Here is a 27,813-nt window from a genome sequence, read left to right as displayed (position 1 = left end):
AAATGACTGGCCTACAGAAAGTGAGGGAAGAGCTGTAGAGGATGAGAATAGACAGGCGAGGAAGAACATAGATCATATTTCGGTTTTTATGCTTAAAAATGATGAAGTGATTTTTAAGTAGGACTGGAATGATATTACATTTGCCTTTTTAAATTATCTGGGATTAACTAGAGGAGATGTGTTCATTACAGACTAATTTCTTATTAAGTGCATTAAGTATTTTTATTATGACAAAATAGTCCTTTTAGGCAATCCTAGACTTGAATGTTAGCTATGTACACAGATAGGGAAGCTTGAGCCCCCTCCCTATAGTTCTCCGCTTTAGAACACATGTGGAATGATTAGTTATGCAAGGGTAGAACATTTGTTAAGTGTTCAATGCCCATAAGTATTTGTTCTCCTTTTATGCATCGAGTGAGTGGTATTCTGTAGTTAGATCATATCTGTTCACAAAAGTTGATTCTTAAATTTTCATGAATTTTACAAATTAAATGTTTCATGATCATTATTAAAAATTAAATTATATAAACTAAAGGTTAAATAAATTTATTAGAAACAAACTAAAACTCTAAACTCATCACTTCCTAATTATTTTACTATATTTTATTATCTGTGCCCTTGAGGTTCTTTACATCTGTCATATCTGTGTAGTGGAAATTCTTTATAATTGTGTGCTGTTGCACATTTCTTACTCCATGTTGGTAACTTGAAATCATCCACGATAGGAGTATTTACAACATGGAAATTGACAAACACTACAAATTGGGGCTTTTTAACCCCAGAGAACTAGTTGTTAAAAATTTACCAGCATAACACTGCATAGGTTAACGTGAGTTAAATAGATCTTTTCTGGCAGAACTATCAGCCTAACCACAATATATAATATCTCTTAGAGGGGGAGGGCAGTAATATGTATACCAGGTTCTAAATACAGTAAGTCCCCTACATCCGAACCTTCAAGTTGTGAACTTCCGAAGATGCGAACATGTGTTCACATGTCCAGTCACATAAGTTAGTTCACATGTCTGGTGTATACTGTCATGTATGTGCATCCTTTACAAGTAGTTGTGCTTTTGTGTGCTTTACTGTACAATATTGTATCGAGTACAGTAGTACAGTATCTTTATTTCAAGCCCAGGATGTCCGGATGCAAGCATAAAAGCAGTGGTGATGTAGCTGGTACTACTGTACTCTTCAGGGTACTTTAGTGTAAGAGTAAAAATGTTTTTATTTTTTGTGTTTGTTTTTAATGTATTATTTGTGTGAAAAGCAATATAAGCGTATTACAGTATAGCACTATATAGCCAATTGTGTTAGTTGGATACCTAGGCTAACTTTGTTGGACTTACCAACAAATTGGACTTAAAAATGCAGTCTCGGAACGAAATTCATTCATATGTAGGGGACTTACTGTAATCATTTGCAATGAGATTTTAGAATGTAACTCGTTTGTTAAATTGGGGAACTACCTTATATTGACTTAGTTTTTTTCTATTTCAATTTTCATTTCCCTCAGTTAAGTATTATATCTAAAATATTGTGTTCTATAAATTATAATAGAATGAAAGCAAGCGTAACACTTTTTAATAAGAGTTTGTAACATGGAATATATAGAAACTAGGAGCTTGTCTTCCAATATAGTTAGCACCAGTAAGATTTGTGCAGCAGTGTACAAAAGTTAGTCATGCTAGAGTCCCCCCAAAGATCTAATCACTGATTAGTTGGACTTAGGAAAAAAATGTTGAAAGATTGGGCATGGTTTTTCAGGTTTAATAGACTACAACAAAATAGAAGGCATCTACTAGATATGTACACTTACATGTTTGTATTTTAAGCATTAGAGTAGGTTATTAAGTGGAGAGAATACTATCTTCTTCCTAAATAGTTATCTAGAATGATTTTGATAAAATTCCTTCAGCTCAGTAATTCTCCTTGATTTAGTAGTATCCCTTCAGAAGGTTATTTTTTTATTGAGTTGAATTGCTTGTTCTTTAACTGTTTTTGGTCTTCGATAGTGCTTTTGCATCTCTTCCAAAGCACAAACCTGGTTTCTGGTCAGAGGTGGCTATGGCTGTAGGTTCTCGATCTGCTCATGAATGCCAGAGGAAATACATGGAAGATCCCCGAGGAAAAAGATCTCAGAAACATGTCACCAAGAAAAAGCCAGTCAACCCCAAAGGTAACCTTTGTAGGAAATAGTTTTTTCCTAGTTCTTAGTATCGATTTTTTAGAATTTTATTTTATTTATTTTTTTATACAGCAGGTTCTTATTAGTCATCCATTTTATACACATCAGTGTATACATGTCAATCCCAATCTCCCAATTCATCACACCACCACCACCACCCGACACTGCTTTCCCACCTTGGTATCCATACGTTTGTTCTCTACATCTGTGTGTCAATTTCTGCCCTGCAAACCGGTTCATCTGTACCATTTTTCTAGGTTACACATACATGTGTTAATATGCGATATTTGTTTTTCTCTTTCTGACTTACTTCACTCTGTATGACAGTCTGTAGATTCATCCACGTCTCTACAAATGACCCAATTTCATTCCTTTTTATGGCTGAGTAATATTCCGTTGTATATATGTACCACATCTTCATTAATCATTTGTCTGTCAAGGGGCATTTAGGTTGCTTCCATGACCTGGCTATTGTAAATAGTGCTGCAGTGAACATTGGGATGCATGTGTCTTTTTGAATTATGGTTTCCTCTGGGTAACCCAGTAGTGGGATTGCTGGGTCATGTGGTAATTCTATTTTTAGTTTTTTTTAGTTTTTAAAGGAACCTCCATACTGTTCTCCGTAGTGGCTGTGTCAATTTTCATTCCCACCAACAGTGCAAGAGGGTTCCCATTTCTCCACACCCTTTCCAGCATTTGTTTGTAGATTTTCTGATGATGACCATTTTAACTGGTGTGAGGTAATAACTCACTGTAGTTTTGATTTGCATTTCTCTAATAATTAGTGATGTTGAGGAGCTTTTCATGTGCTTCTTGGCCATCTGTATGTCTTCTTTGGAGAAATGTCTATTTAGGTCTTCTGCCCATTTTTGGATTAGGTTGTATGTTTTTTAATATTGAGCTTCATGAGCTGTTTATATATTTTGGTGATTAATCCTTTGTCTGTTGATTCGTTTGCAAATATATTTCCCATTCTGAGGGTTATCTTTTTGTCTTGTTTGTAGTTTCCTTTACTTTGCAAAAGCTTTTAAGTTTCATTAGGTCCCATTTGTTTATTTTTGTTTTTATTTCCATTACTCTAAGAGGTGGATCAAAAACATCTTGCTGTGATTTATGTCAGAGAGTGTTCTTCCTATGTTTTCCTCTAAGAGTTTTATAGCGTCTAGTCTTATATTTACTTCTCTAATCTATTTTGAGTTTATTTTTATGTATGGTGTTACGTAGTGTTCTAATTTCATTCTTTTACATGTAGCTGTCCAGTTTTCCCAGCACCACTTATTGAAGAGGCTGTCTTTTCTCCATTGTATATCCTTTGCCTCCTTTGTCATAGATTAGTTGACCATAGGTGCGTGGGTTTATCTCTGTGCTTTCTATCCTGTTCCATTGATCTACATTTCTGTTTTTGTGCCCCTACCATATTGTCTTGATTACTGTAGCTTTGTAGTATAGTCTGAAGTCAGGGAGTTTGATTCCTCCAGCTCCATTTTTTCCCCTCAAGACTGCTTTGGCTATTGGGGGTCTTGTGCCTCCATACAAATTTTAAGATTTTTTTGTTGTAGTTCTGTGAAAAATGCCATTGGTAATTTGATAGGCATTGCATTGAATCTGTAGATTGCTTTGGGTAGTTAAGTCATTTTCACAATATTGATTCTTCCAATCCAAGAACATGCTATATCTCTCCATCTGTTTGTATCATCTTTAATTTATTTCATCAGTGTCTTATACTTTTCTGCATACAGGTCTTTTGTCTCCCTAACTAGGTTTATTCCTAGATATTTTATTCTTTTTGTTGCAATGGTAAATGGGAGTGTTTCCTTAATTTCTCTTTCAGATTTTTCATCATTAGTGTACGGGAATGCAAGAGATTTCTGTGTATTAATTTTGTATCCTGCAACTTTACGAAATTCATTGATTAGCTCTAGTAGTTTTCTGGTGGCATCTTTAGGATTCTCTATGTATAGGATCATGTCATCTGCAAACAGTGACAGTTTTACTTCTTCTTTTCCAATTTGTATTCCTTTTATTTCTTTTTCTTCTCTGATGGCCGTGGCTAGGACTTCCAAAACTATGTTGAATAATAGCGGCAAGAGTGGACATCCTCGTCTTGTTCCCTGATCTTAGAGGAAATGCTTTCAGTTTTTCACCATTGAGAATGATGTTTGCTGTGGGTTTGTCGTATATGGCCTTTATTATGTTGAGGTAGGTTCCCTCTATGCCCACTTTCTGGAGAGTTTTTATCATAAATTGGTGTTGAATTTTGTCAAAAGCTTTTTTTCTGCATCTATTGAGATGATCATATGGTTTTTATTCTTCAATTTGTTAATATGGTGTATCACATTGATTTGCGTATATTGAAGAATCCTTGCATCCCTGGGATAAATCCCACTTGATCATGGTGTATGATCCTTTTAATGTGTTGTTGGATCCTGTTTGCTAGTATTTTGTTGAGGACTTTTGCATTTATATTCATCAGTGATATTGGTCTGTAATTTTCTTATTTTGTAGTATCTTTGTCTGGTTTTGGTATCAGGGTGATGGTGGCCTCATAGAATGAGTTTGGGAGTGTTCCTCCCTCTGCAATTTTTTGGAAGAGTCTGAGAAGGATGGGTGTTAGCTCTTTTCTAAATGTTTGATAGAATTCACCTGTGAAGCCATCTGGTCCTGGACTTCTGTTTGTTGGAAGATTTTTAATCACAGTTTCAATTTCATTACTTGTGATTGGTCTGTTCATATTTTCTGTTTCTTCCTGGTTTAGTCTTAGAAGGTTATACCTTTCTAAGAATTTGTCCATTTCTTCCAGGTGGTCCATTTTATTGACATAGAGTTGCTTGTAGTAGTCTCTTAGGATGCTTTATATTTCTGCAATGTCTGTTGTAACTTCTCCTTTTTCATTTCTAATTTTATTGATTTGAGTCCTCTCCTTTTTCTTGATGAGTCCGGCTAATGGTTTATCAATTTTGTTTATCTTCTCAAAGAACCAGCTTTTAGTTTTATTGATCTTTGTTGTTTTCTTTGTTTCTATTTCATTTATTTCTGCTCTGATCTTTATGATTTCTTTCCTTCTGCTAACTTTGGGTTTTGTTTGTTCTTCTTTCTCTAGTTCCTTTAGGTGTAAGGTTAGATTGTTTGAGATTTTTCTTGTTTCTTCAGGTAGGCTTGTATAGCTATAAACTTCCCTCTTAGAACTGCTTTTGCTGCATCCCATAGGTTTTGGATCATCGTGTTTTCATTATCATTTGTCTCTAGGTATTTTTTGATTTCCTCTTCGATTTCTTCAGTGATCTCTTGGTTATTTAGTAACATACTGTTTAGCCTCATCATGTGTTTGTGTTTTTTACGTTTTTTTCCCTGTAATTGATTTCTAATCTCGTAGAATTGTGGTCAGAAAAGATGCTTGATATGAGTTAAATTTTCTTAAATTTACTGAGGCTTGATTTGTGACCCAAAATGTGATCTATCCTGGAGAATATTCCGTGCGCACTTGAGAAGAAAGTGTAACCTGCTTTTGGATGGAATGTCCTATAAATGTCAATTAAATCTGTCTGGTCTATTGTGTTTTAAAGTTTGTATTTCCTTATGAATTTTCTGTTTGGATGATCTGTCCATTGGTGTAAGTGAGGTGTTAACATCCCCCACTATTATTGTGTTACTGTCGATTTCCTCTTTGAAAGCTGTTAGCAGTTGCCTTATGTATTGAGGTGCTCCTATGTTGGGTGCATATATATTTATAATTGTTATATCTTCTTCTTGGATTGATTCCTTGATCATTATGTAGTGTACTTCCTTGTCTCTTGTAACATTCTTTATTTTAAAGTCTGTTTTATCTGATATGAGTATTGCTACTTCAGCTTTCTTTTGATTTCCATTTGCATGGAATATCTTTTTCCATCCCCTCACTTTCAGTCTGAATGTGTCCCTTCGTCTGAAGTGGGTCTCTTGTAGACAGCATATATATGGGTCTTGTTTTTGTATCCATTCAGCAAGCCTGTGTCTTTTGGTTGGAGCATTTAATGCATTCACGTTTAAGGTAATTATTGATATGTATGTTCCTTTTACCATTTTCTTAATTGTTTGGGTTTGTTTTTTTAGATCCTTTTCTTCTCTTGTGTTTCCTGCCTAGAGAAGTTCCTTTAGCATTTGTTGTAGAGCTGGTTTGGTGGTGCTGAATTCTCTTAGCTTTGGCTTGTCTGTAAAGCTTTTGATTTCTCCATCAAATCTGAATGAGATCCTTGCCAGGTAGAGTAATCTTGGTTGTAGATTCTTCCCTTTCATCACTTTAAGTATATCATGCCACTCCCTTCTGGCTTGTAGAGTTTCTGCTGAGAAATCAGCTGTTAACCTTATGGGAGTTCCCTTGTATGTTATTTGTAGTTTTTCCCTTGCTGTATTCAATTTTTCATTAATTTTTGCCAATTTGATTACTTTGTGTCTCGGTGTGTTTCTCCTTGGGTTTATCCTGTATGGGACTCTCTCCACTTCCTGGACTTGGGTGGCTATTTCCTTTCCCATGTTAGGGAAGTTTTCGACTATAATCTCTTCAAATATTTTCTTGGGTCCTCTCTTCCTTCTGGGATCCCTATAATTCCAATGTTGTTGCGTTTATTGTTGTCCCACAGGTCTCTTAGGCTGTCTTCATTTTTCCTCATGCTTTTTTCTTTATTCTGTTCCATGACAGTGAATTCCACCATTCTGTCTACCAGGTCACTTATCCGTTCTTCTGCCTCAGTTATTCTGCTATTGATTCCTTTTAGTGTATTTTTCATTTCAGTTATTGTGTTGTTCATCTCTGTTTGTTTGTTCTTTAATTCTTCTAGATCTTTGTTAAACATTTCTTGCGTCTTCTACATCTTTGCCTCCATTCTTTTTCCGAGGTCCTGGATCATCTTCACTATCGTTTTTCTGAATTCTTTTTCTGGAAGGTTGCCTATCTCCACTTCATTTAGTTGTTTTTCTAAGGTTTTATCTTGTTCCTTCATCTGGTACATAGCCCTCTGCCTTTTCATCTTGTCTATCTGTGAATGTGGTTTTTGTTCCACAGGCTGCAGGATTGTAGTTCTTCTTGCTTCTCCTGTCTGCCCTCTGGTGGATGAGGCTATCTAAAAGGCTTATGCAAGTTTCCTGATCAGTATCAATTTCTGATCACTCATTAGATGTATTTTCTATTTATCCATGTGTTTTATTATAGGTATATTTTGTTGTTTTTAAAATTTTAAAGCTAGGAAAAACTCCAAGGATCATCTGTTTAATTTTTAAGTCTGACCTAGCTACTTACTTACATCAATAGTTGCCTTAGCAGCCTTGTGCTTTGAGTTTGTTCTAGGAAATCTGCAGTTGGATCCAGAGATTTCAATAACTGGATTATTGTTCTAAGGGTCTAAGTTAATTTGAGGCCACTTGGGTAGGGCCCCCTAGTAATTCATAAGAAAACTCAGAATAAATTTAGTTTTTATAGTCCCTAGTTGTACACACTCCTGGCCAGTGTTTCTGCCAGAGAAGTCCTATACCAAGCTTTAGGGAATATTCAGTATCCCTGTCCTAATTCAATAAGGTTTATATTTTAGCAAAATCAATAAGTTAGATAGTCAGCGAGAGAAGTGTGAGAGGTAACCTTTCTCACAGGTAAAGAACCTTTTCAACCTCATGCTACCTAATCCTAATATAATTTCTTCCTGAGTAGTCTTGTAATCTAATCACATTGCGCAGATCCCAGTGTAGAAAGAATCATTTGTTATATTAGAGGCTTGGAAATATTAACAACAGAGACTGAGTTTATTTAATGTAAATACACAATTCAGAATTTGCAAAGGCTGTTCACTTTATAGAGCAGTTAGTATAAATGACTAAATCCTTATCAAAATGTTTTGCTGACTCTTAAGGCAAGATCAGTGATTCTGATAAGAAGCAAACTATTAAGATAACTGCCAAAGTGGGAACTCTTAAAAGGAAGCAGCAGATGAGGGATTTTCTGGAACAGTTGCCAAAAGATGACCATGATGATTTTTTCAGTACAACACCTTTGCAGCATCAAAGAGTACTGGTAAGCATCTTAAATGTATGAAATCATTGTTTTCTTTATACTGACTTTTATATCTTTCATTTTATGTATGGTTAGTGTTCATCCCTAATATTTAGGCCAAGGATTGATAGCCCTCACTGATATGCCAAAGTATAGTATAGTAAAGTATAGTATAGTATAAGACGCATTCTGATGCCATTCTCATCAGTGGCCAGAGTCTCCCCTTCAGTGGGGTTCAGAAGTAATGGTTGTAGAACCAAATAGAAAATCCAGAGATAGACCAAACATATATATTTAAAATTCATATGCAGTGAGGCAAACTTAAAAAGGGGGGGTGATAAGAAAAGATTATTACCTACTGCATAGTAAATTGGGAGGAGGGATTAAGTGACAGCATAAGATTGACAGATTTGAATGTATACAAGAATTTTTGTAGTATGAAAAATCACAAAACTAAAAACTTCAGTGACTGGGATAAAATATTTGCAACAGATAAAGACAATAATATGTATAATATGAAGAACTCATTCAGATGTTACTGGAATAATAAAAAGTATCAAGCTCACAGGAAAAAAGTAGGCAAGAAAAATTTAAAAGGCTGAATGAACACTTAGGGGCATTTTAACTAGCTATCAAAGGAAAACAAAGTAAATTATATACCTTCTAAATTACAGAATCTTTTAAAAAAATAAGTTAAAATATTCACTAACAAAAAGCAGTAGGCATGTTGATATAGTCATATGTCAGTGTACACATAATTGAATCTTATCTTTTGGAAAGCATTAGGGCAGTATATGAGAGCCATAAAGATTATATCTATTCATGGGAGTTTATCCTAAGAAATTCAAAAGAAGGCAAAAATCTTCACAAAGATACTCCTTGTACATTTATCTTCACAGCAAAAAGCTGAAAACAATCTGTATATCCAGTAAGGATGTACTTCCTAAACACAGTTAAATATAGTGCAAATATTAAGTGCAAATCTGAGACTTTGTAGACTCTAAATATAAAATGTTAAGAATATTAAGATTAAAGTAATGCAGAAATGGATGTATATAGACAACTGGACTATTAAGCATAAAAACTGAGATTTGTTTTAGTGAGCTACACTTAAGGGTAATTTTTTCATCTACCCATTTCACAATGTTGTTAAATCATCTCCAATTTTAAAAGGCTACACAGTGCTTTAAGAATTTAGTAATAACATCATTATCTGAGCTCTCTTTTTGCCTACACAGGTTATGAAGGAAGGTATTTTAAGGGAGCCATCTGAGAATCTTACTGTGTTCTTTGCACAAAAACCATGGTCCTTTAGGCATTGTACCCTTTATATTATTCCCCCATCATTTCAGGTTCTATATTTGTTTTGGCCTAAATGCAACAGTAGCAACATTTTGAAAGCAATAGAAATAGAAAGCAGTGAATTAGTTCATTTTCTGTGGCAGAAGTCCACTGTTCCTAAGGTTTTAATATAAAGGTAAGTAAAATCTTAATTAAGGATTGAATTGCTGTTTATTGGAAATATATGCACACAAAAAGTTTAATACTGCTTGACTGTCTATTTAGTACCAAGCATAATAGTAAATCAATTACAGTTTTGTTTTGTTCTGTCTACACAGAGGTCAGCATACTTGGTGCATAGGCCAAATCTGGCATATCACCTTTTTTTGTAAACAATATTTTATTGTAACACAGACATGTTAGCTATGGCTGCTTTCCTGCTTCAACAGCAGAGCTGAGTAGTTGGAATAGAGACTGTATGGACCACAAAACCCTAAATTATTTTCTGTCTGACTCTTTACAGAAAACATTTGCTGACCCTAGTCTACACAGCGCTAGAAATGTGTGTCCATTATCTCTGTTTTACACAATAGAAACTAGGTTTTTTAGAGGCCAAGGCTCTGTTCTCTACCTACTAATATTTTTAGTTACTCAGTTGTGAAATTATAAGACAGAAAACAACTTATCATCTCCCCAAAAAAACAATTTGTGATAATGAGGAATTCCGTTTTTAGGAGTGCCTGTCAGTAATATATATTTGCTTTCTAGTTACCAAGTTTCCGGGACAGTCAAGAAGAGGATGATATTCTGCCAAATATGGACAGAAATCCAACAACTCCATCATCGGTTATCTTTCCACTGGCAAAAACTCCTCAGTGTCAGCATGTCAGTCCTGGCATGCTAGCCTCTATAAATAGGTAAGTATTTGTGCATATGATACTGTAATTCTCTGCATCAACTTTTAATATTCCATGAGTTGAAGAGAGTAGATGTCAGTAATGAAAGGAGTCATCATTATTTTTAAAAAATCATGAAAGAATAGTTCCTAGAAGTCAAGGATGGACAGTTTCCACAAGGAGGGATGTTATTCAATAGTGTCAGTACACAAGTGACACTTTACGTTAGATTCTAGATGGGTCAAAGTTTTGCCTGTAAAGAATTAAACTATAAAATATACCTTAAAAACACCTTAGAGAATTATTTTATAACCTCAGAAGAAGCAGAAGCCACTAACAAAAAGTATGATAAAGTCAACCATACAGAAAATAAAACATTTTACCTGGTACCAACCACCATAAACAATCAAAAGACAAATGACAGTCTGAGAAAAGAATTTGTGGAACTCATCACAGGAAGAAGGCTAATTTCTCTGTTATAACACTCCTACAAATAAACAAGAAAAGGAAAGCCATTCTCATGCATTACTAGTGAGAAGGTAAATTAGTTCAGTCTTTGCAGGCAGTAATTTGTTGATATCTATCAAAATTATAAATGCATATGCTCTGACTTAGCAGTCCTACTTCGAGAATTGTGAATGTACAATTAATTCATTGCAGTATTGTTTATAATGACAAAAGACTGGAAACAAATGTCCATCAATTAGGGACTAATCAAATAAATTCTGATATATTATGTAGCCATAGACATTAATGAAGAAATTCTTTATGTACTTATGGTAAAATGTCCAAGATATATTAAATGCAAAAAGTTAGATGTGGTTAATTATGTGTTACAATTTGTGTAAATCGGGACTGTGTGTGTGTATATACTTGTGATTGCTTTTATGTGATTAAATATAAAACAACTGCTTTTATGTGATTTAAATATATTGCTTTTATGTGATTAAAATCACATAATTACTTTTATGTGATTAAATATCTCTGAAGGGATACATAAGCAACTGAAAACATTGGTGATTCTTAGGGAGAAGAACTAAGATAGCTTGGGACAAATAAGAGGAATACTTTTTTGAATTTCACACGATTTGAATATAAGCATTATTTTTTAATATAAATAAATAAAATTAAGAAAACATATGGGTGGCCAACAGTCATATAACACAGAGAAAAAAATGGAAAATGGTAAAAATGAGGCCTGAAAATAGGCTATTCATTTGGCAATTAAGCAGGCCAGTGCTGATCTTAAGAGCAATTTCCATGGGGTGTGAGAGATAGAAGCCAGATGATCATGACTGAAAAAAAAAAAAAGCACTTAGTACTCTCATGAAGCTTAGTGAAATTTTAATTTGCATTTATTCAGCAAAAACATAATTTTTCCCTAGCAATCCACAAATTATTTTTACTTTTAATTTAGTATTTAGTGCAGGTGAAAGTATACTGAGCATATAATTTTTTTAATTTTTTAAATTTATTTAAGTATAGTTGATTTACAATGTTAATTTCTACTGTACAGCAAAGTGATTCAGTTATACATATATATATTCTTTTTCACATTCTTTTCCATTATGGTTTATCACAGGATATTGAATATAGTTCCCGGTGCTATACAGTAGGACTTTGTTGTTTATCCATTCTATATATAATAGTTTGCATCTGCTAATCCCAAACTCCCAATCCATCTCTCCTGCACCCCCTCTCCCCTTTGGCAACCACAAGTCTGTTTTCTATGTCTGTGAGTCTGTTTCTGTTTGGTAGATAGGTTCATTTGTGTCATATTTTAGATTCCACATATAAGTGATATCATATGGTATTTGTCTTTCTCTTTCTGACTTAACTCCACTCTGTATGACAGTCTCTAGGTCCATCCGTATTTCTGCAGATGGCATTATTTCATTCTTTTTCATGGCTGAGTAGTGTTCCATTTTGTATATGTACCATATCTTCTTTATCATTCATCTGTCGATGGACATTTAGGTTACTTCCATGTCTTGGCTATTGTGAATAATACTGCAATGAACACAGGGGTGCATGTTATCTTTCTGAATTATAGTTTTGTCTGGATATATGCCCAGGAGTGGGATTGCTGGATCATATGGCAACTCTATTTTTAGTTTCTTGAGGAACCTCCATACTGTTCTCCATAGTGGCTGCACCAGTTTACATTCCCACCAACAGTGCAAGAGGGTTCCCTTTTCTCCAAACCCTCTCTAGCGTTTATTGTTTGTAGATTTTTTGATGATGGCCATTCTGACTGGTGTGAGGTGATACCTCACTGTAGTTTTGATTTGCATTTCTCTAATAATTAGTGATGTTGAGCATCTTTTCATGTGTTTGTTGGCCATCTATATGTCTTACTTGGAGAAATGTCTATTTAGGTCTTCTGCCCATTTTTCGATTGGGTTGTTTGTTTTTTTGTGGTTGAGTTGTATGAGCTGTTTGTATATTTTGGAAATTAAGCCCTTGTTGGTCACATCATTTGCAAATATTTTCTCCCAGTCTGTAGGCTGTCTTTTCGTTTTGTTTATGGTTCCCTTTGCTCTACAAAAGCTTGTAAGTTTGATTAAGTCCCATTTATTTATTTTTGGCCTTTATTTCTGTTGTTTTGGGAGACTGATCTAAGAAAACATTGGTATCATTACGTCAGAATGTTTTTGCCTATGTTCTCTTCTAAGAGTTTTATGGTGTCATGTCTTATATTTAAGAGTTTAAGCCATATCGAGTTTGCTTTTGTGTATGGTGTGAGGGTGTGTTCTAACTTCATTGATTTACATGTAGCTGTCCAACTTTCTCAACACCACTTGCTGAAGAGACTTTTTTCCATTGTATAGTCTTGCCTCCTTTGTTGAAGATTAGTTGACCAGAGGTGTGTGGCTTTATTTCTGGGAAGCATATAATTTGGGACACAGTTTTTGGTAAGCACTTTGGCCAAATTATTAGCTTTAAAATAGTCATCCCTTTGGCCCTTGAATTTTATTTCTTAGGAAATATGAGGTTTGGGCAAGTATGTATGCACATTTGTATGAACAGAGATGTTCACCAGAAAACAATACTGAAAATTTGGAAATGACCTAAATGTCCAACAGTAAGGAAAGTCAAGAAATGAGGATTTGTTGGACTTCCCTGGTGGCGCAGTGGTTCAGAATCTTCCTGCCAATGCAGGGGACACGGGTTCGAGCCCTGACCCAGGAAGATCCCACATGCCATGGAGCAACTAAGCCTGTGTGCCACAACTACTGAGCCCATGCTCTAGAGCCCGCGAGCCGCAACTACTAAAGCCTGCGCGCCTACAGCCCCTGCTCCACAACAGGAGAAGCCACCGCAATGAGAAGCCCGTGCACCCCAACAAAAAGGACCCCGCTCACCACAACTAGAGAAAGCCCACATGCATCAACGAAGACCCAACGCAGCCAAAAATAAAAAAATAAATTTTAAAAATAAAGAAATTAGGATTTGTCCATATAATAGAATAATATATAACAATTTAAAATGATGCCTTCAAGAATTTTTAATGACATAATGTTCAGTGGATAATTTTTAAAAGCTAAGAAATAAAACTACACAGTATGATCCCAGTTTACATAACATGTATTCATAAGAGAAAGGAAATTTCTTGACCAAAAATATCACCAGCCATTATCTCTATATTGTAGAATTACACTGATACAGGTTGTCACGTTATTTTTTTATATGTATCACTTTTACAATTAAGGAAAATGGCTTTTTTTTTCTTATAGAGCATATGGTGGGCTCATTTATATCAAGAATATATTTCCTAAAACTTCTTTATTTTTAAAATATGAGTTTCCTAGACCTCTTCAATCTCTTGACTTCACCAACTCTAGCAGTTAGTTTCCTTCTCATAACAATATTAAGTAACAAAACAGTTTTTTTTATTAATCCCCAAGTCTCTGGTTTGTTCAGGACAACAGACCCATGAGATGCTGATCCTGAACCACTGGCTAGGCTTATTCACCTGCTATGCAGCAGAGTTTGTGGTTCACATTAATATCTTAATATGTCACACATTTACACATTTCTACACGTCATACCTTTAAGGTTGCTCCCAAATAGTCATAAAGGAAAGGATAGTCAATCATATAGGATCTTGAAGCCAAAAGAGAGAATTAGAATTGGTGTTCAGCTGGATTTACTGTCATAAGTAATTGTTGGGGAAATTGAGAACGACATTACATGTGGCTTCAGTTTTCATCTGTAAATTATGAGTCAAGCTTATTTGCAAAGAATGAGAAGGGAGAGAGGTAAGGTAAAAAGAAATGAAAAAAAATTCTTAGTTGGTATGGGGGATATAAGAAAGATGTAACTATGTAGAAATAAAAGGCTTATGAGCTGAACTGAAGACTAAACACAGTTGGAAGCCATAAATTAATTGAGGGCTTTCATCACCAGACTTATCCTTAAAATGATCAACTTTTAAGATTCAATATGGAGAGGGAAGGAAGACATGAATAAGAGAAAGGAGTGAAAGGAACAAAAGTGAATCAAGGGACAAGAAGTCTCTGTGAGTTTTAGAAAAGACAGGCAGCAAGATAGAGATTGGAAAGAGCACAAATGGGACAAAAGACAATGGGTAAACCATCATTTCCCAAAACAGTCTTAGATTGAAGCATTTTGTCTATTTCCATTGGTACATGATTGCCTTTTTAAAAATGGAAAAGAAAATGTACTTTTAAAATATTGAAACATTTTAAATTCATTTTGTCAGTTGCTGTTCAACCTGTGGATAAAAGTATGGTAGTTAATGTTGACCTGTTATTTTATATTTAAACAGGGCTGACTGTGATAAATATGTTTTTCGTATGCAAAAAACCCATAAAAGTAAAGGTGGCACTGTCTGGGGCAATATCAAGAAAAAAACAGTAAGTATTTTTATTCACCATTCATTTATTCAACATATACCTATTGAACAACTATAATATATGGCAAATTGTTGTAGTTATGTTATATAACAGTCCCTGCCTTCAAGTTGCTTACAGCCTAATACAAGTAAATTATGAGGCTATGAGTGAGGTAAGTACCTAAGTGCTGTAGGATTATGGATGGCAGCTCATAGACTGAAGCATTTGAGCAAGGTGAGAATTTTCATTTGAGGAGTCTGGCAGGGTGGAAAGAACACATATAGGTTAGAGACATTTCACACAAAACAAAAGCATATCTATTCAATGATTGGGGAATAATCCACACTAATTGAGTTGTGATTGTCATAGAATAAGAAATTTCATTAAATCCTCTGCAGGTTCAAAATGGTTTCAAATTTTTTCAGATTCAGCTACTTGATTTTATGTGTGTGTGTATGTCAATAACAGAAAAAATTTTAACTCAAAATCTAATTACAGAAAAAATTTTAACTCAAAATTGCCTTACAGTGATCTGTATCCCTTTGAGAAAAGATTAGGAGAATCCTCTTGAATTAATTTTTGAATTTTTAATTTCTGATTTTAATCTGAATAATTTATATCCAGATAAAACTATAAGTATTCTGGAAAAGCTAATTCACCTCAAATTTCCTCAAAGTAAATAGCCATTCTTAGAGAATGATAATTTCTGGATGGAGGTAAAATGGGAGACTACCTTATTCCCTGAGGGTATATTCCTTCTGACCAGGTTATGGCCATCTTTCTTCCTCACCCACACTGAAATATTTATATTGCACACCTGCTAGAGTATAGTTCCTCTCAGAGAGTCTCTAAACTTAACATTAGGATTACCTAATCAGACCTAATCTTTGTAGGCTTTATTTGTCTACAGGAAATGGTAGATACCTCTGGGAACCTTGGTTTAAAATCAGTCTGGAGACTAAATTCTTCAAAAGAAACCTCTACTCCATAATTGAAGGTGTGGGCAGACGCCCTCTCAGTGTTTCTCAGATTTTCTTTTTCCAGTCCATTCCTTACAAGAATGAAATTTTGGTTTCATTTGTAGCCAGTGAGTGTGTGAGGATAGAAAGAACAAAGGATTTAGTATTAAAACTTCTGATTTCAAGGTCTGACTCCATACCAGCTTTATGACAAGGCAAGCTACTTGAGCTTTCTAATCTCATTTTATTCATATGTGGTATGAAGTGGGGATCATGATGATATTGTATCATTTAGGATCTCTGTTGCCTTATTGATTTTCTGTCTCAAAGATATGTCTATTGATGTGAGTGAGGTGTTAAAGTCTCTATTATTGTATTCCCATCAGTTTCTCTCTTTATATCTGTTAGTATTTGTTTTATGTCTCTGGGTGCTTCTATATTGGGTGCATATATATTGACAAGTGTAATATCCTCTTCTTGTATTGATCATTTTATCATTTTATAGTGTCCTTCTTTATCTTTCTTTGTTTTAAAGTCTGTTTTGTCTGATAATGAGTATTGCGGCCTCTGCTTTCTTCTCATTCCCGTTTCCATGAAATATCTTTTTCCATCCCCTCACTTTCAATCTGTGTGTGTTCTTTGCCCTAAAGTGGGTCTCTTTGTAGGCAGCATATTGTAAGTTCTTGTTTTTTTATCCGATCTGCCACTCTGTGTCTTTTTATTGGAACATTTAGTGCATTGACATTTAAGGTAATTATTGATAGATATGAATTTATTGCTGTTTAAACCTTGTTTTTCCATTGATTTTATATTTCTTCTTTGTCCCTTTTTCATTTTCCTTTTGCAGTTTGATGGTTTTCTTTATCCTTGTGTTCTTTTTGGGTTTTGTGCATCTATTGTATGTTTTTGATTTGTGGTTACTCTGTTTTTCAAGTATGTTAACCCCTTCCTATATCTACTTGCTTTAGACTGGTAGTCATATAGGCTCAAACACATTCTAGAAAAAAAAATGTACATTTTCTTACTCTCCTCCCCCACATTTTTATTATTTTGATGTCTTCTTTTACATCTTCATGTTAATCCTTTTGCTGTTCATTGTGGTTATCATCACTTTCACAGAAATTTTTTGATTTTTTTTTTTTTTTAGTCTGTGTCCTGGCTTATTTAATTGATTTACTTTCCAATTTTGATTTTCTCTTTCCTATAGATTCTTGCTTCTTTTCTATTTAGAGAAGACCTTTTAGGATAGGTCTTCCTTTAGGATAGGTGTACTCTTAGTTTTTGCTTGTCTGAGCAATTCTTTATCTCTCCTTCTATTCTAAATGATAATCTTGCTGGGTAGAGTATCCTAGGTTGCAGGGTTTTCCCTTTCAGGACTTTATATCCTGCCATTCCCTTCTGGCCTGCAATGTTTATGTAGAGAAATCAGCTGATTGCCTTATGAGGGTTTCCTTATAATTAAATCTTTGTTTTTCTCTTGCTGCCTTTAGAATCCTCTAACTTGTGCCATTTTAATTATATCTTGGTGTAGGTCTGTTTGGGTTCATCTTGTTTGGGACCCTCTGTGCTTCCTGTACCTGGATATCTGTTTCCTTCTTTAGGTTTGGGAAGTTTTCAACCATAATTTCTTCAGATACATTTCAATATCCTTTTTTCTTTCTTCTCCTTCTGGGATCCCTGTTATGTGTAGATTGGCATGCTTTATATTATCCTATAGGTCTCTTCTGTTGGTTTCATTTTTCTTTTCATTTGGCTCTCTGCTGTTCTAATTGGGTGATTTCTCTTATTCTTTCAGATCACTTCTTTGTTCCTCTGCATTATTCATTCTGTTATTCATTGCCTTTAGCTCAGCTTTCATCTCGGCAAATAAGTTTTCCAATTCTTCTTAGTTCCTCTTTATAGTTTCTAGTTTCTTTTTATAGTAATCTTCATTTCTATCAATAGCCCTTCTTAATTCCTTCAGTATTTTCATTATTTCCTTTCTGAAGTCAGTGTCTATTAGACTGAAGAGGTCTGTTTTGTTCTTTCAGGAGAATTCTCTTGATCTTTTAATTGGGAGTGGTTCCACTACTTCTTCATTTTACTTTTATTTCTCTGACTCTGTGAGCTTAGGAGAAATAATTATTTAATATGGCCTTGAAGGGCTGTTTTTATGTGGGAGCATCCCTTTGTAGCCTGCATAAGTCTAATATTTTTGGTGCATGGGCTGTTTCTAGTAGGGATGCCTGCTGCATTTTCCTTCAGTGTGTGCTGGCCGGGGTCCTTTTCATAGGGGGTATGACTCGTGTGGTGACTAGAGCCTGCACTGGATATTGAGCAGGGTCTCTTCTTTGCTCTCTGGTTGTCACAGCCCTGTTGGGGGCAGCATCTGCTCCCCAGTTGTTGGAATAGAAGCCCCTAGATCCGTTTCTGAGCTGCAGTGTGAGGTAGGTGAAACTGGAGCTCTCCCACTGAGAGAAGAGCCACTGAGTATTCCATTGCTCGAGCTGTCCACTGGGGGGTACGCTCTGTGTGTCACCTGTGCAAGCCCACAAAGTACACTGTCACTGGCACTGCCCTCGGCCCCGCCTCCACCGTGGGAATGCAGGTAGTCGGCTGTGGTGTCCCTCAGACACTGTGTTCACAAAGCCACCAGCGCAGATCCACTAAAGTTAGGTACCAGGACCACAGCAGTCACATACCTGGACCCACCATGGGAGCTATGGAAGCAGCCCAGACCCCAGCCCTGCCTCTGCGTGCAGTCACACACAAAGCCTACAGCTGCGAGGCTAGTCCCATCCCAGCCACAGGAGCACCCATTGTCCTGCTCCCAGAGCCCAAGAAAGAGGATGCTATGGCAGGCCCCGCCCCTCTCTTCCTTCATGCACCCCACCCCTTAGCAACAGTGATTTGCTTCTGTGGCGGCCTGGGCTTCTTCCACATATACCCTCGGTTGAGGCCCTATAACTACTCTCCAGCCCCTTCAGGCTGTCTCCGTTTAGCCAACCCCGTACTCTCCCCAGGTGTGTCCTCTGAAGCCCAACCCGTTCATCCCATTGCTCCCTCCCCCCCCCACCCCCCTCCACACACACACACACACACACACACACACACACGGCGACCATCTCAGGCTGGGGATTGCAGTGAGGTAGCACAGATCCTCTGTGCTAGTCTCTGTTCTGCCTGCCACCAGCTGGCTTCTGTGCTCTCTTCCAAGCCTATGAAGCTCCCTTTCTGTCCCAGCTGATCTTCCCACCAGTTAAGGGGTTTCCCAGGGTGCGGGAACGTTTCCCCTTTTCCAGCTCCCTCCCAGTGCCGCAGGTCTCATCCCAATTCCTTTATTTTTTCTTTCATCCTACTGGGTTATATGGAGATATTTCTTGCACTTCCGGGTGTCTGATACCTTTTGTCAGTGTTCAGTAAGCTATCCTGAGAAAATGCTCCCCATGTAGATGTATTTTTGATGTATTTTTGGGAAGAGGTGAGTTTCATGTCCTTCTATTCTCCCATCTTGGTTCCTCCTCTTGATCATGATGATACTGGTTTATCTCATTGAATGATTTTTGAGGGCTAAATGTTGTAATAGTGTTTTGACTCATTTCACAGGAAAAAATACATTTCCATGGCAATCTATGAACACGAGTTTGTATATCTAAAGTTTCTTTCAATAATACTTATCCTTAGTACAGTGGGTATACTCTGTCATATTTTCTTTTCTGTTCTATTCATTTTCATTTTTTAAAGATAGTCATGGCCAGTAGTTTAAAAAGCACTGATGTATATATAAGCATGCATTATATACTTAAAACTTGCCATATAAATTATTATTTTAGCCAAGAATTTAAAGTACAGAGAATTCAAATTTTGCTAGTGTAATGGAATAAGTACTCAGTAGATTTTGGCAACTTTCAGAGGCTATCCTTTAACCACTGTAGCATTAGTTTGTAATGTTTTATTGGGGTAAAGCATGCTGAATTTTGTCTACATATGAAGCAGGCTTCAGAGGAGGCATCACTTAGCTAATATGAACTCTCTTGTAGATTGAAAGTGATTTTTCAACTCCACCATCAAGAAGAAAAACCCCATTTAACAAAGGTAATATACTTACATCTTTCTTTTGTAGCTCTGTTCTATTATAGGGTAGTCTCTTTATTAACATAGTATTAAAATTAATTGCTCACAAGTGGGCAGATCTACCAATTGGTTTCCTGTTATTTTCAATTTCATTGAAATTGTTTTTAGAAATATATTAATCTTTTTGTTAAACTTCTCTTTACAGAATTAGCAGAAAACTCTGGTATTGGAAAACTTTTCACTAATGCTATGGAGTCTTTAGAGGAAGAAGAGAAAGATTCTTATTTTTCGAACTCTGATTCTGCATAGTAAAAATGAGAATACTTCCAGGATGTTTATCAAGAAGCAGACAGTGTATCTGTATCTTCATTTGAAGGATGTATTTTTTTTTTTATAATGTAGCTTCATATGAAATTGCAGACTCTTTTTCATAGGTTTCATGTGTTATATATAGATGTCTCTCATAAGCATCTTAGTCTGTTTACTTTAAGAAAATCATGTTCCATACAGATTTTTTTCAGAAGCATTCAAGAAAATGTTGCTATCCTTAAGGGGAGAGGTGGGGGAGAATTAAAAAATAGATTGTATTGGTAGCTACTGAGTTCATGAAAACTTTAGGTTACCAGTTGTCACCACTTGGTATAAAAGCCAGAGTTGATCTAATGTTTCAGTTATCAGTACATGTTGTTTAAACCATTTGACAAGCTTTCTCCTGATTGTTTTTCTTAAAACTTGTGATTGGCATATTCATGAAACCTACGTAAATTTAATTTATTGCTTTTTCAGTATTTTTATTAGGTAGAATAAGAGAACAGATTTTGTTGTATTCTTAAGCAGACATGGCGTAAATTTGGTCTCAGTATTTAAAAGACTGGATTAGACAAACATTCAGGTTATACCTCTTTTACTGTAAGGAGTCAAGTTACTACGTCATGTCATAGTAAACACTGTTTTTCCTTTCAGACAGCTTCTTTAGAAATAAACTTCTTTTAGCATATTATGCCATTATGCTTTAAAATTTGACATAGGGCTTCCCTGGTGGCGCGGTGGTTGAGAATCTGCCTGCTAATGCAGGGGACACGGGTTCGAGCCTTGGTCTGGGAGGATCCCACATGCCGCGGAACGACTGGGCGCGTGAGCCACGGGTACTGAGCCTGCGTGTCTGGAGCCTGTGCTCCGCAGCAGGGGAGGCCGCGATAGTGAGAGGCCCACGCACTGTGATGAAGAGTGGCCCCCACTTGCCACAAACTAGAGAAAGCCCTCACACAGAAACGAAGACCCAACACAGCAAAAATAAATTAATTAATTAATAAACTCGTACCCCCAACATCTTCTTTTAAAAAAAAATTTGACAGAATTTTTTTTCCTCTGGTTATAGTACGTATTTACCCACTCTTTCTCTCCAGGTAGGTTGTTCAAATAAAGTAAATTTGCTTTTATAATATTCATGTTTTGGTTGGTTTTTCTAATTACTGGATCATAGAAAAAATGCATTTTGTTTGTTAATGGTTCAGTTCATTTCCTTGAAAAATACCAGAACTGTTAGAAAAAGTATACTTTCTTGTTTCTTAAGAATTTAGTCAGTAATAATTAGCAGCTAAAGAACTACAGGATTTGTAGAAACACAAGATTTAAGAAGAATAGTGCAAGCAAACAGATCACTCTCCTTTAAACTACAATGATAGTTTCTGCCACAGAGATTTTTGATAGATGAAGGATGAAACAAATGAAAGGGGGTTATTTTAGAGTAGCTCTAAAAAATTCTGTTGTAGAACTCTAAGTTGCCAATATTTGGTGTAATACCATGCTGCTTGATGTTAGTGGATAGTGTTTTAAGAATTAGAAGGTATTCGCAACATTGTAAATCAACTATACTCCAATAAAAATTTTTAAAAAAATTAGAAGGTAGTTAAATTCTGTAATACGAAACAAAAAGATAATTTTTGAAATAGCATATACTTGACACAAACCACAACGTACCCCCACTCCCCATATTCCATGTGTCCTATCAAAACTATTGTATCCCACCTTCCAGGTACCTGGTTATTCCCGTTTCTTTCCATTGGGTCATTAGATAAACTAGTAAGGTTTAAGGTAACCTCCAAAGGAGACTTAAAAGTGGAAAAGAAAGACTTGAAGGGCTCAAAGACAGTAAGACGGATCAATAAACGATAGGGTCGATAGTTAAGTGCAACCTGTGAAGAGTATAGAAAGAGGCCGTTGCAGCTTAAATATGGATAGAGGTCTCTACACAGCAAGCATAAATAAATGAAATCCTCTAGGTTATGTCCCTCAAACCATATCAATTTATGAAATATTTTGTCTGTTGGGTGAACACACAGAATCTGAAGACATTGGTGTCTGCATGAGATGTGCTGCAAGGAGGTCATCAGTCCAGGGCACTATGAGGTTGTTGAGGGACTGCATGCTTCTGGTGTGCAGCCAGGGCACAGAGCACCAGATGTCCCTACCCAATGCACCACTGATACCATGTAACAGGAGTGAGTAGCAGCAAAAAAAACAGCACACTGGAACCAGAAAAAGAAGTCCCTTTCCTCCTTCTACTTGACAAAGCTTAAATCATGCTCACTAGGGAGAAATGCTCAAAAAGTCCAGTCCATTATAATGGAGTGAGATACTGAAGGATGAATTTGAACCTGAGAGAGAACAAATTGAGAACTGCACATGAGCCAATAATTTATAGAACTTCTTTTCTTTCTGGCTTTGACAAAATTATTAAACAGCAGAAATAAGAGATTAACTGCTTTAGTAGAATTCAGAATTTATACTATCCCAAAGGAGCTAAGTTCACGATCAGAGCAACTTTTTTAGTGAATGAAAACTATCTAGTTCCTGGGTTCTTGTTCTAGATTTCCCAATCTAAACTTGAGTAAGTCACTTGTTTCTGGGCCTCACATTTATCATCTGATAAGAAAGGAACGAGAAAAGCAATTTGAATTAGATCAGCTTTGAAGTCCATGCCAAGTCTAAGTGAAACCCTCTGCTGTGAGGTTGGTTCAACTACCCAACAATTAGTAGCATAACAGACACACTGTTATGGGTCACGATGAAAGTCCACATTCCATAGCTCATCTATACTGAAATTTTCCAACTCCAAGATATCACTTCTTTCAATATGGTACTTCAACCAAAAAAAGTAGTATAGATCAGAGTTCATACTACTAGGATTAGACTGTTAACTAGGATTCAGTTAAATTTTCTACTTTCCTAGTTACTGGGGCATTATCTCACAATACACCTACCACCCACATCTATTCAATATAGTTGATATATGAGAAAAATTGTTTATGACCATTAAGCTGGCAGCAGACACATCAACCTATAATGCTAACAAATGACAATGATAGCACTATAATCTTTGGGAAAATTCTAAAATATATCTTTCACTCTAGCTTTTACTTAATAGTACCTTCAATAAGCTTTTTGTTCAATAAAAAAGTTTTATCTAACCAAAATGATTATTAAACATCAGATTTTTTAATCATTTATATATTCTATATAAATAAAAATATACACAGTGTAAAATAACAGATATGGAAATATTAATATATTTTAAACTGATAATCACAAACCACAGCAATGATTATTGAAGTGCATTTAGTATTGTGAGGGTTCTTTGACAACCCACCTGAGCAGTCTGATCATGCATCAGATTTAAAACTACCTTTGTTAAGATCATTTGGCAACATTTGCATGTCAAATATATAGTGAATATATCTATAGATCTCCTCAGCTTTTTGATGAGTTACTTGTGCATACATGGAGATTTCCTGAGGTGAGCTGAAAAATAAACAAAAACATTATACTAAAACTTCTGACTTATAAAATTCAATATTCTTGCTTAAAGAATACCAAACATAAAATCCTTTAAGAAAATCATTTTTTCCCAAGTTTTCTACATTCAGTTGATTATGTCTTAGCATTAGTTTAAATAAAACAAAAGCCTATTCCCTATATTTAAAATCATTTATAATAATAATTTCAACATCTTATTTGAGCCTTTAGTTTAACCTATTTTCTAAAGCCTTCGTTTGATTTTCAAGCAATAAAATCATTAGAGCCTACTAAAATTTTCAACTTGAACATTTTTCTAGTTACAGAACTAACCAGCCCAGAAATGTGAGACTGCAAGATCAAATTAAGTGCTGTCTGTCTCCCCACAGGGCTCTAAGCTACTCAAAGACAATGCCTACGTTTTTTTTTTCCTTCCATTAATGTCCTCAGCTTAATGCAGTGACTGATACATGTTGACAAGCAAAGTCTTTACTGAATGAAAGAATCTAACAGGCACTATACCTCTTTATTTTTAAAAATATTAAAATTCCTATGGGGGCTTCCCTGGTGGTGCAATGGTTGAGAGTCCACCTGCCGATGCAGGGGACACGGGTTCGTGCCCCAGTCCGGGAAGATCCCACATGCCGCGGAGCAACTAAGCCCGTGTGCCACGACTACTAAGCCTGAGCGTCCGGAGCCTGTGCTCCACAACGGGAGAGGCCACAACAGTGAGAGGCCCGCGTACCGCAAAAAAAAAAAAAAAATTCCTATGAAATGCCTTCAAGGATGATTTTAAAGTAACCATTTAAAAATATTAAATCAGGGACTTCCCTGGTGGTGCAGTGAATAGGACTCCGTGCTCCCAATGCAGGGGGCCCAGGTTCGATCCCTGGTCAGGGAACTAGATCCCACATGCATGCCACAACTAAGAGTTCACATGCCACAACTAAGGAGCCCGTGTGCTGCAACTAAGGAGCCCGTGTGCTGCAACTAAGGAGCCCACCCGCCATAACTAAGACCCTGCACAACCAAATAAATAAATATTAAAACACATACCTATTTGTCATCTTTTTCACAGATGAAAACTGGTGACACATATTCAGTGCAGCTATATAACTTATATTGGGAATACTGAGATAAAATTGAAGTGCCTCACATTTATTACTGTTCACCACTGTTGAAACATGAATACCAACATTCTTTCTTTGTTCCACTAAAGACAATTCCTTTAGCAAATCTGCAGTTTCTTCTTGGCAGGAACTGAAAAGAATTCGGATTCCAGCACCAGTTAAGGTAGTCAGCAGGCTGTCATAGCTCTTTGTTCTCCTAAACATCCTGGATGTGTCTCCTAAATATTTTACATTTAGGAAAATGCAAACCTTAGTAAGTTACATTAAGTAGGACCATTAATACTGTATATTATTAAAATCCCAAGATCTACATCATTAAGCAAACTAGTGCCACATTATGCTAATGCGAAACCCTACCGCTGAAAATTTCAAGTGATCCTCAAATAGAAAATAAGGAGAACGGTCTTTATGAGTGTCTTAAATTGGAATCTACAGAAGAAGGTGAGTAGGCAGGGGAGAGTTTATATTCCTAGATAATTCATTCCTAAAGGCCAAGACCATATTACTTATCTCTAAAATTCATAATGGTAGCATTGCCGAAGGGTTCATTAAGTATTACTTCTAACTGATATAAAATTATCATGTATTTATTCCAAGAGTACCTCAATACCCTGCATACCCATTATAACTTTAACTCCTGCCTATTAATTTACTTCCCTACTTTTCCCATTCATTTTCTTTCCATGTTCCACCTACATCCTTTTTTTGGCATTCTTCCTTAAGCCAAAAAAAAGATGTTTTTCCGTAACTTTTGCCATATTACTTTCCTTTTTATTCCAAATCTATTTCCTTTATAAAGGATATGTTAGTAAAGAGTAACTTATAGAATTTTAACGCTAGAAAGACCCAAAAGATCACTTAATCTAAAGCCCTCACTTGTCAAATTAAAAAAGAAAAAAAAATTTGGGTTACTGAAAGACAGAATGACTTATCCAAGGTCACATGGTTCAGTAGTGACAGTGGCGATGAAAAGTACGTTGCTCAAATTGAACCAGTGTTTTATGTAAACTACATTATTTTCTTTTACATAATGACTGTATAATCCTTGAATTCTTCCATAGCGGCTTTCAGCTGCATGATTTCACTTAATCCTCATAACACCCCGGGATGAGTAGGAAAAGTATATTATTAACTCCTCAGAGGGAGTGATTTGTCAATGCAGTATCACATAGCTATAGAGACACCAGAACTCAGTGCATCTTCTGATCCCATATCCTATGATCTTTTCACTATTCTCAGGGGCTCCCCATTACAATTAAACATTACCCATAAAAATGCCCTAACTGAAGCTCCAAGCCTGCATTTTTTAATATATCCTAAGCATCCATTTTAGTGACCCATTAAGAACTCAACATATTCAAAGTTAAACCTCTCTTTGTCCCTCAAATCTGCTGTTTCTCTGATATTCATAATTTCAATGAACAGCACCACTACCTAACTGCCCAGTAATCAAGAGACTGTTCAGCTCAATAGTAATTCTTGATTGCTCCCACTTACTCCTGCTACCTCCTGATTTCACTTCCCTCCTGATTCCTCCTTTCCCCCACTGCTGCCTTATTTAGGGCCCCTCACCCTTTCTGCGGCTCCCAGAAAAAGACTTATGATTGGTTCACTTGCCTTCAATTTCTCACCCTTCGATTCTCACAAGCTGCATTTAAACACAATGACTAATGAAAAACATTATGGCATTATGTAAATATGAAATGACATTCATGAGTCAGGTATTTAAATTTTAAGAGCTTCCCACATCCTGACAGTAGGATAATGAACCAAATAATAGGTTCCTTTACAGCCTTATAAACAAAACCATTTAAAAATACAAACCTGTTTTTTCTCTGTCCTTTTCCACAATCACACATATTCTTTCAAACATGCTCTGTAGGTACTGGATCTGTTCAATGAGCTTGTTCTTATTGGTACTATTTAACATCTCAGATTGAGACCTCCTTTCCACCACCATGCGGTTACTCACAATATAATCACAACCATTAAGAGGACAAACCTCTACCTGTAAGCCATGAACTGCTCTTAGGGAAGAAATTACTTCTGAACCAGAAGTGATTTCACGACTGTCTACAAGAATACAAGTTCTTTGGCCTTCCTGTGGAAGTCTAAGAGAAGCATGTGTGCCAGCCAAGCGTGGTCGTGAGTTGGAACAGTATGCCACTGAAGTGCCAGAATCCTCCAGAGCACTAGTATCCTGAAAAGCAGAAAACATCAATCACGATCAGTTATATATATGTTAGCGCCATAAACTTCTAACTCCTAGGCTGATTTTTCTTATTGATACTTTTTTTTCTTCCTTCAACATCAGCAAAGTGACTATGTAGATGAAGGACCAAGCTACCACTAACACCTTGTAGGATGGCTAGAATTTTTAAAAAAGGAAAATGTGTTGATGAGAATGTGAAAAAACTGGAATGTACATTGCTGGTGGGAATGAAAAATGGTGAGGCCACTGTGGGGAGAGTTCTCAAAATTAAAGAATTACCATATGGCCCAGGAATTCCACTCCTAGGTAACATACCCATAATAATTGAAACCAGAGACTCAGATACTTGTATGCCAATGTTGATTAACTTTGGAAAATCCTCAGCCATTTCTTGTTCAACTATATCTTCTACTTGCTCTCTTTT

At 36.0% G+C, this 27,813-nt stretch overlaps 2 protein-coding genes across 9 annotated transcripts in view; one reads left to right on the top strand and one right to left on the bottom strand.

Annotated features, from left to right (window-relative positions):
* Positions 1-21,038, top strand: part of MIS18BP1 (MIS18 binding protein 1) — a 60,150-nt gene extending 39,112 nt beyond the window's left edge. For all 4 annotated transcript variants that reach the window (XM_027111153.1, XM_027111154.1, XM_027111151.1 and 1 more), the window contains 6 exons: positions 2,016-2,179; positions 8,065-8,225; positions 10,254-10,402; positions 15,174-15,261; positions 20,219-20,273; positions 20,458-21,038. In XM_027111153.1, coding sequence (XP_026966954.1) covers positions 2,016-2,179; positions 8,065-8,225; positions 10,254-10,402; positions 15,174-15,261; positions 20,219-20,273; positions 20,458-20,561 — 721 coding nt within the window. In that variant the 3' untranslated portion in view covers positions 20,562-21,038. The remainder of the gene's footprint in view (positions 1-2,015; positions 2,180-8,064; positions 8,226-10,253; positions 10,403-15,173; positions 15,262-20,218; positions 20,274-20,457) is intronic.
* Positions 21,039-21,525: 487 nt separating this feature from the next.
* Positions 21,526-27,813, bottom strand: part of FANCM (FA complementation group M) — a 56,090-nt gene continuing 49,802 nt past the window's right edge. For 4 of the 5 annotated variants that reach the window (XM_027111145.1, XM_027111148.1, XM_027111146.1 and 1 more), the window contains 3 exons: positions 27,002-27,377; positions 25,104-25,395; positions 21,526-24,053 (listed from right to left, as the gene is read on the bottom strand). In XM_027111145.1, the coding sequence (XP_026966946.1) occupies positions 23,915-24,053; positions 25,104-25,395; positions 27,002-27,377 (807 nt within the window). In that variant the 3' untranslated portion in view covers positions 21,526-23,914. The remainder of the gene's footprint in view (positions 24,054-25,103; positions 25,396-27,001; positions 27,378-27,813) is intronic. The other variant, XM_027111149.1, reaches the window with a different exon arrangement.

Source organism: Aethalodelphis obliquidens, unplaced genomic scaffold (genome assembly GCF_003676395.1).
Source record: "Aethalodelphis obliquidens isolate GAN/ISIS:26980383/991018 unplaced genomic scaffold, ASM367639v1 scaffold10, whole genome shotgun sequence".
Lineage (NCBI taxonomy): Eukaryota > Metazoa > Chordata > Mammalia > Artiodactyla > Delphinidae > Aethalodelphis > Aethalodelphis obliquidens.
Note: the sequence above shows the minus strand (reverse complement) of the source record. Positions and strands in the feature narration are given on the sequence as shown.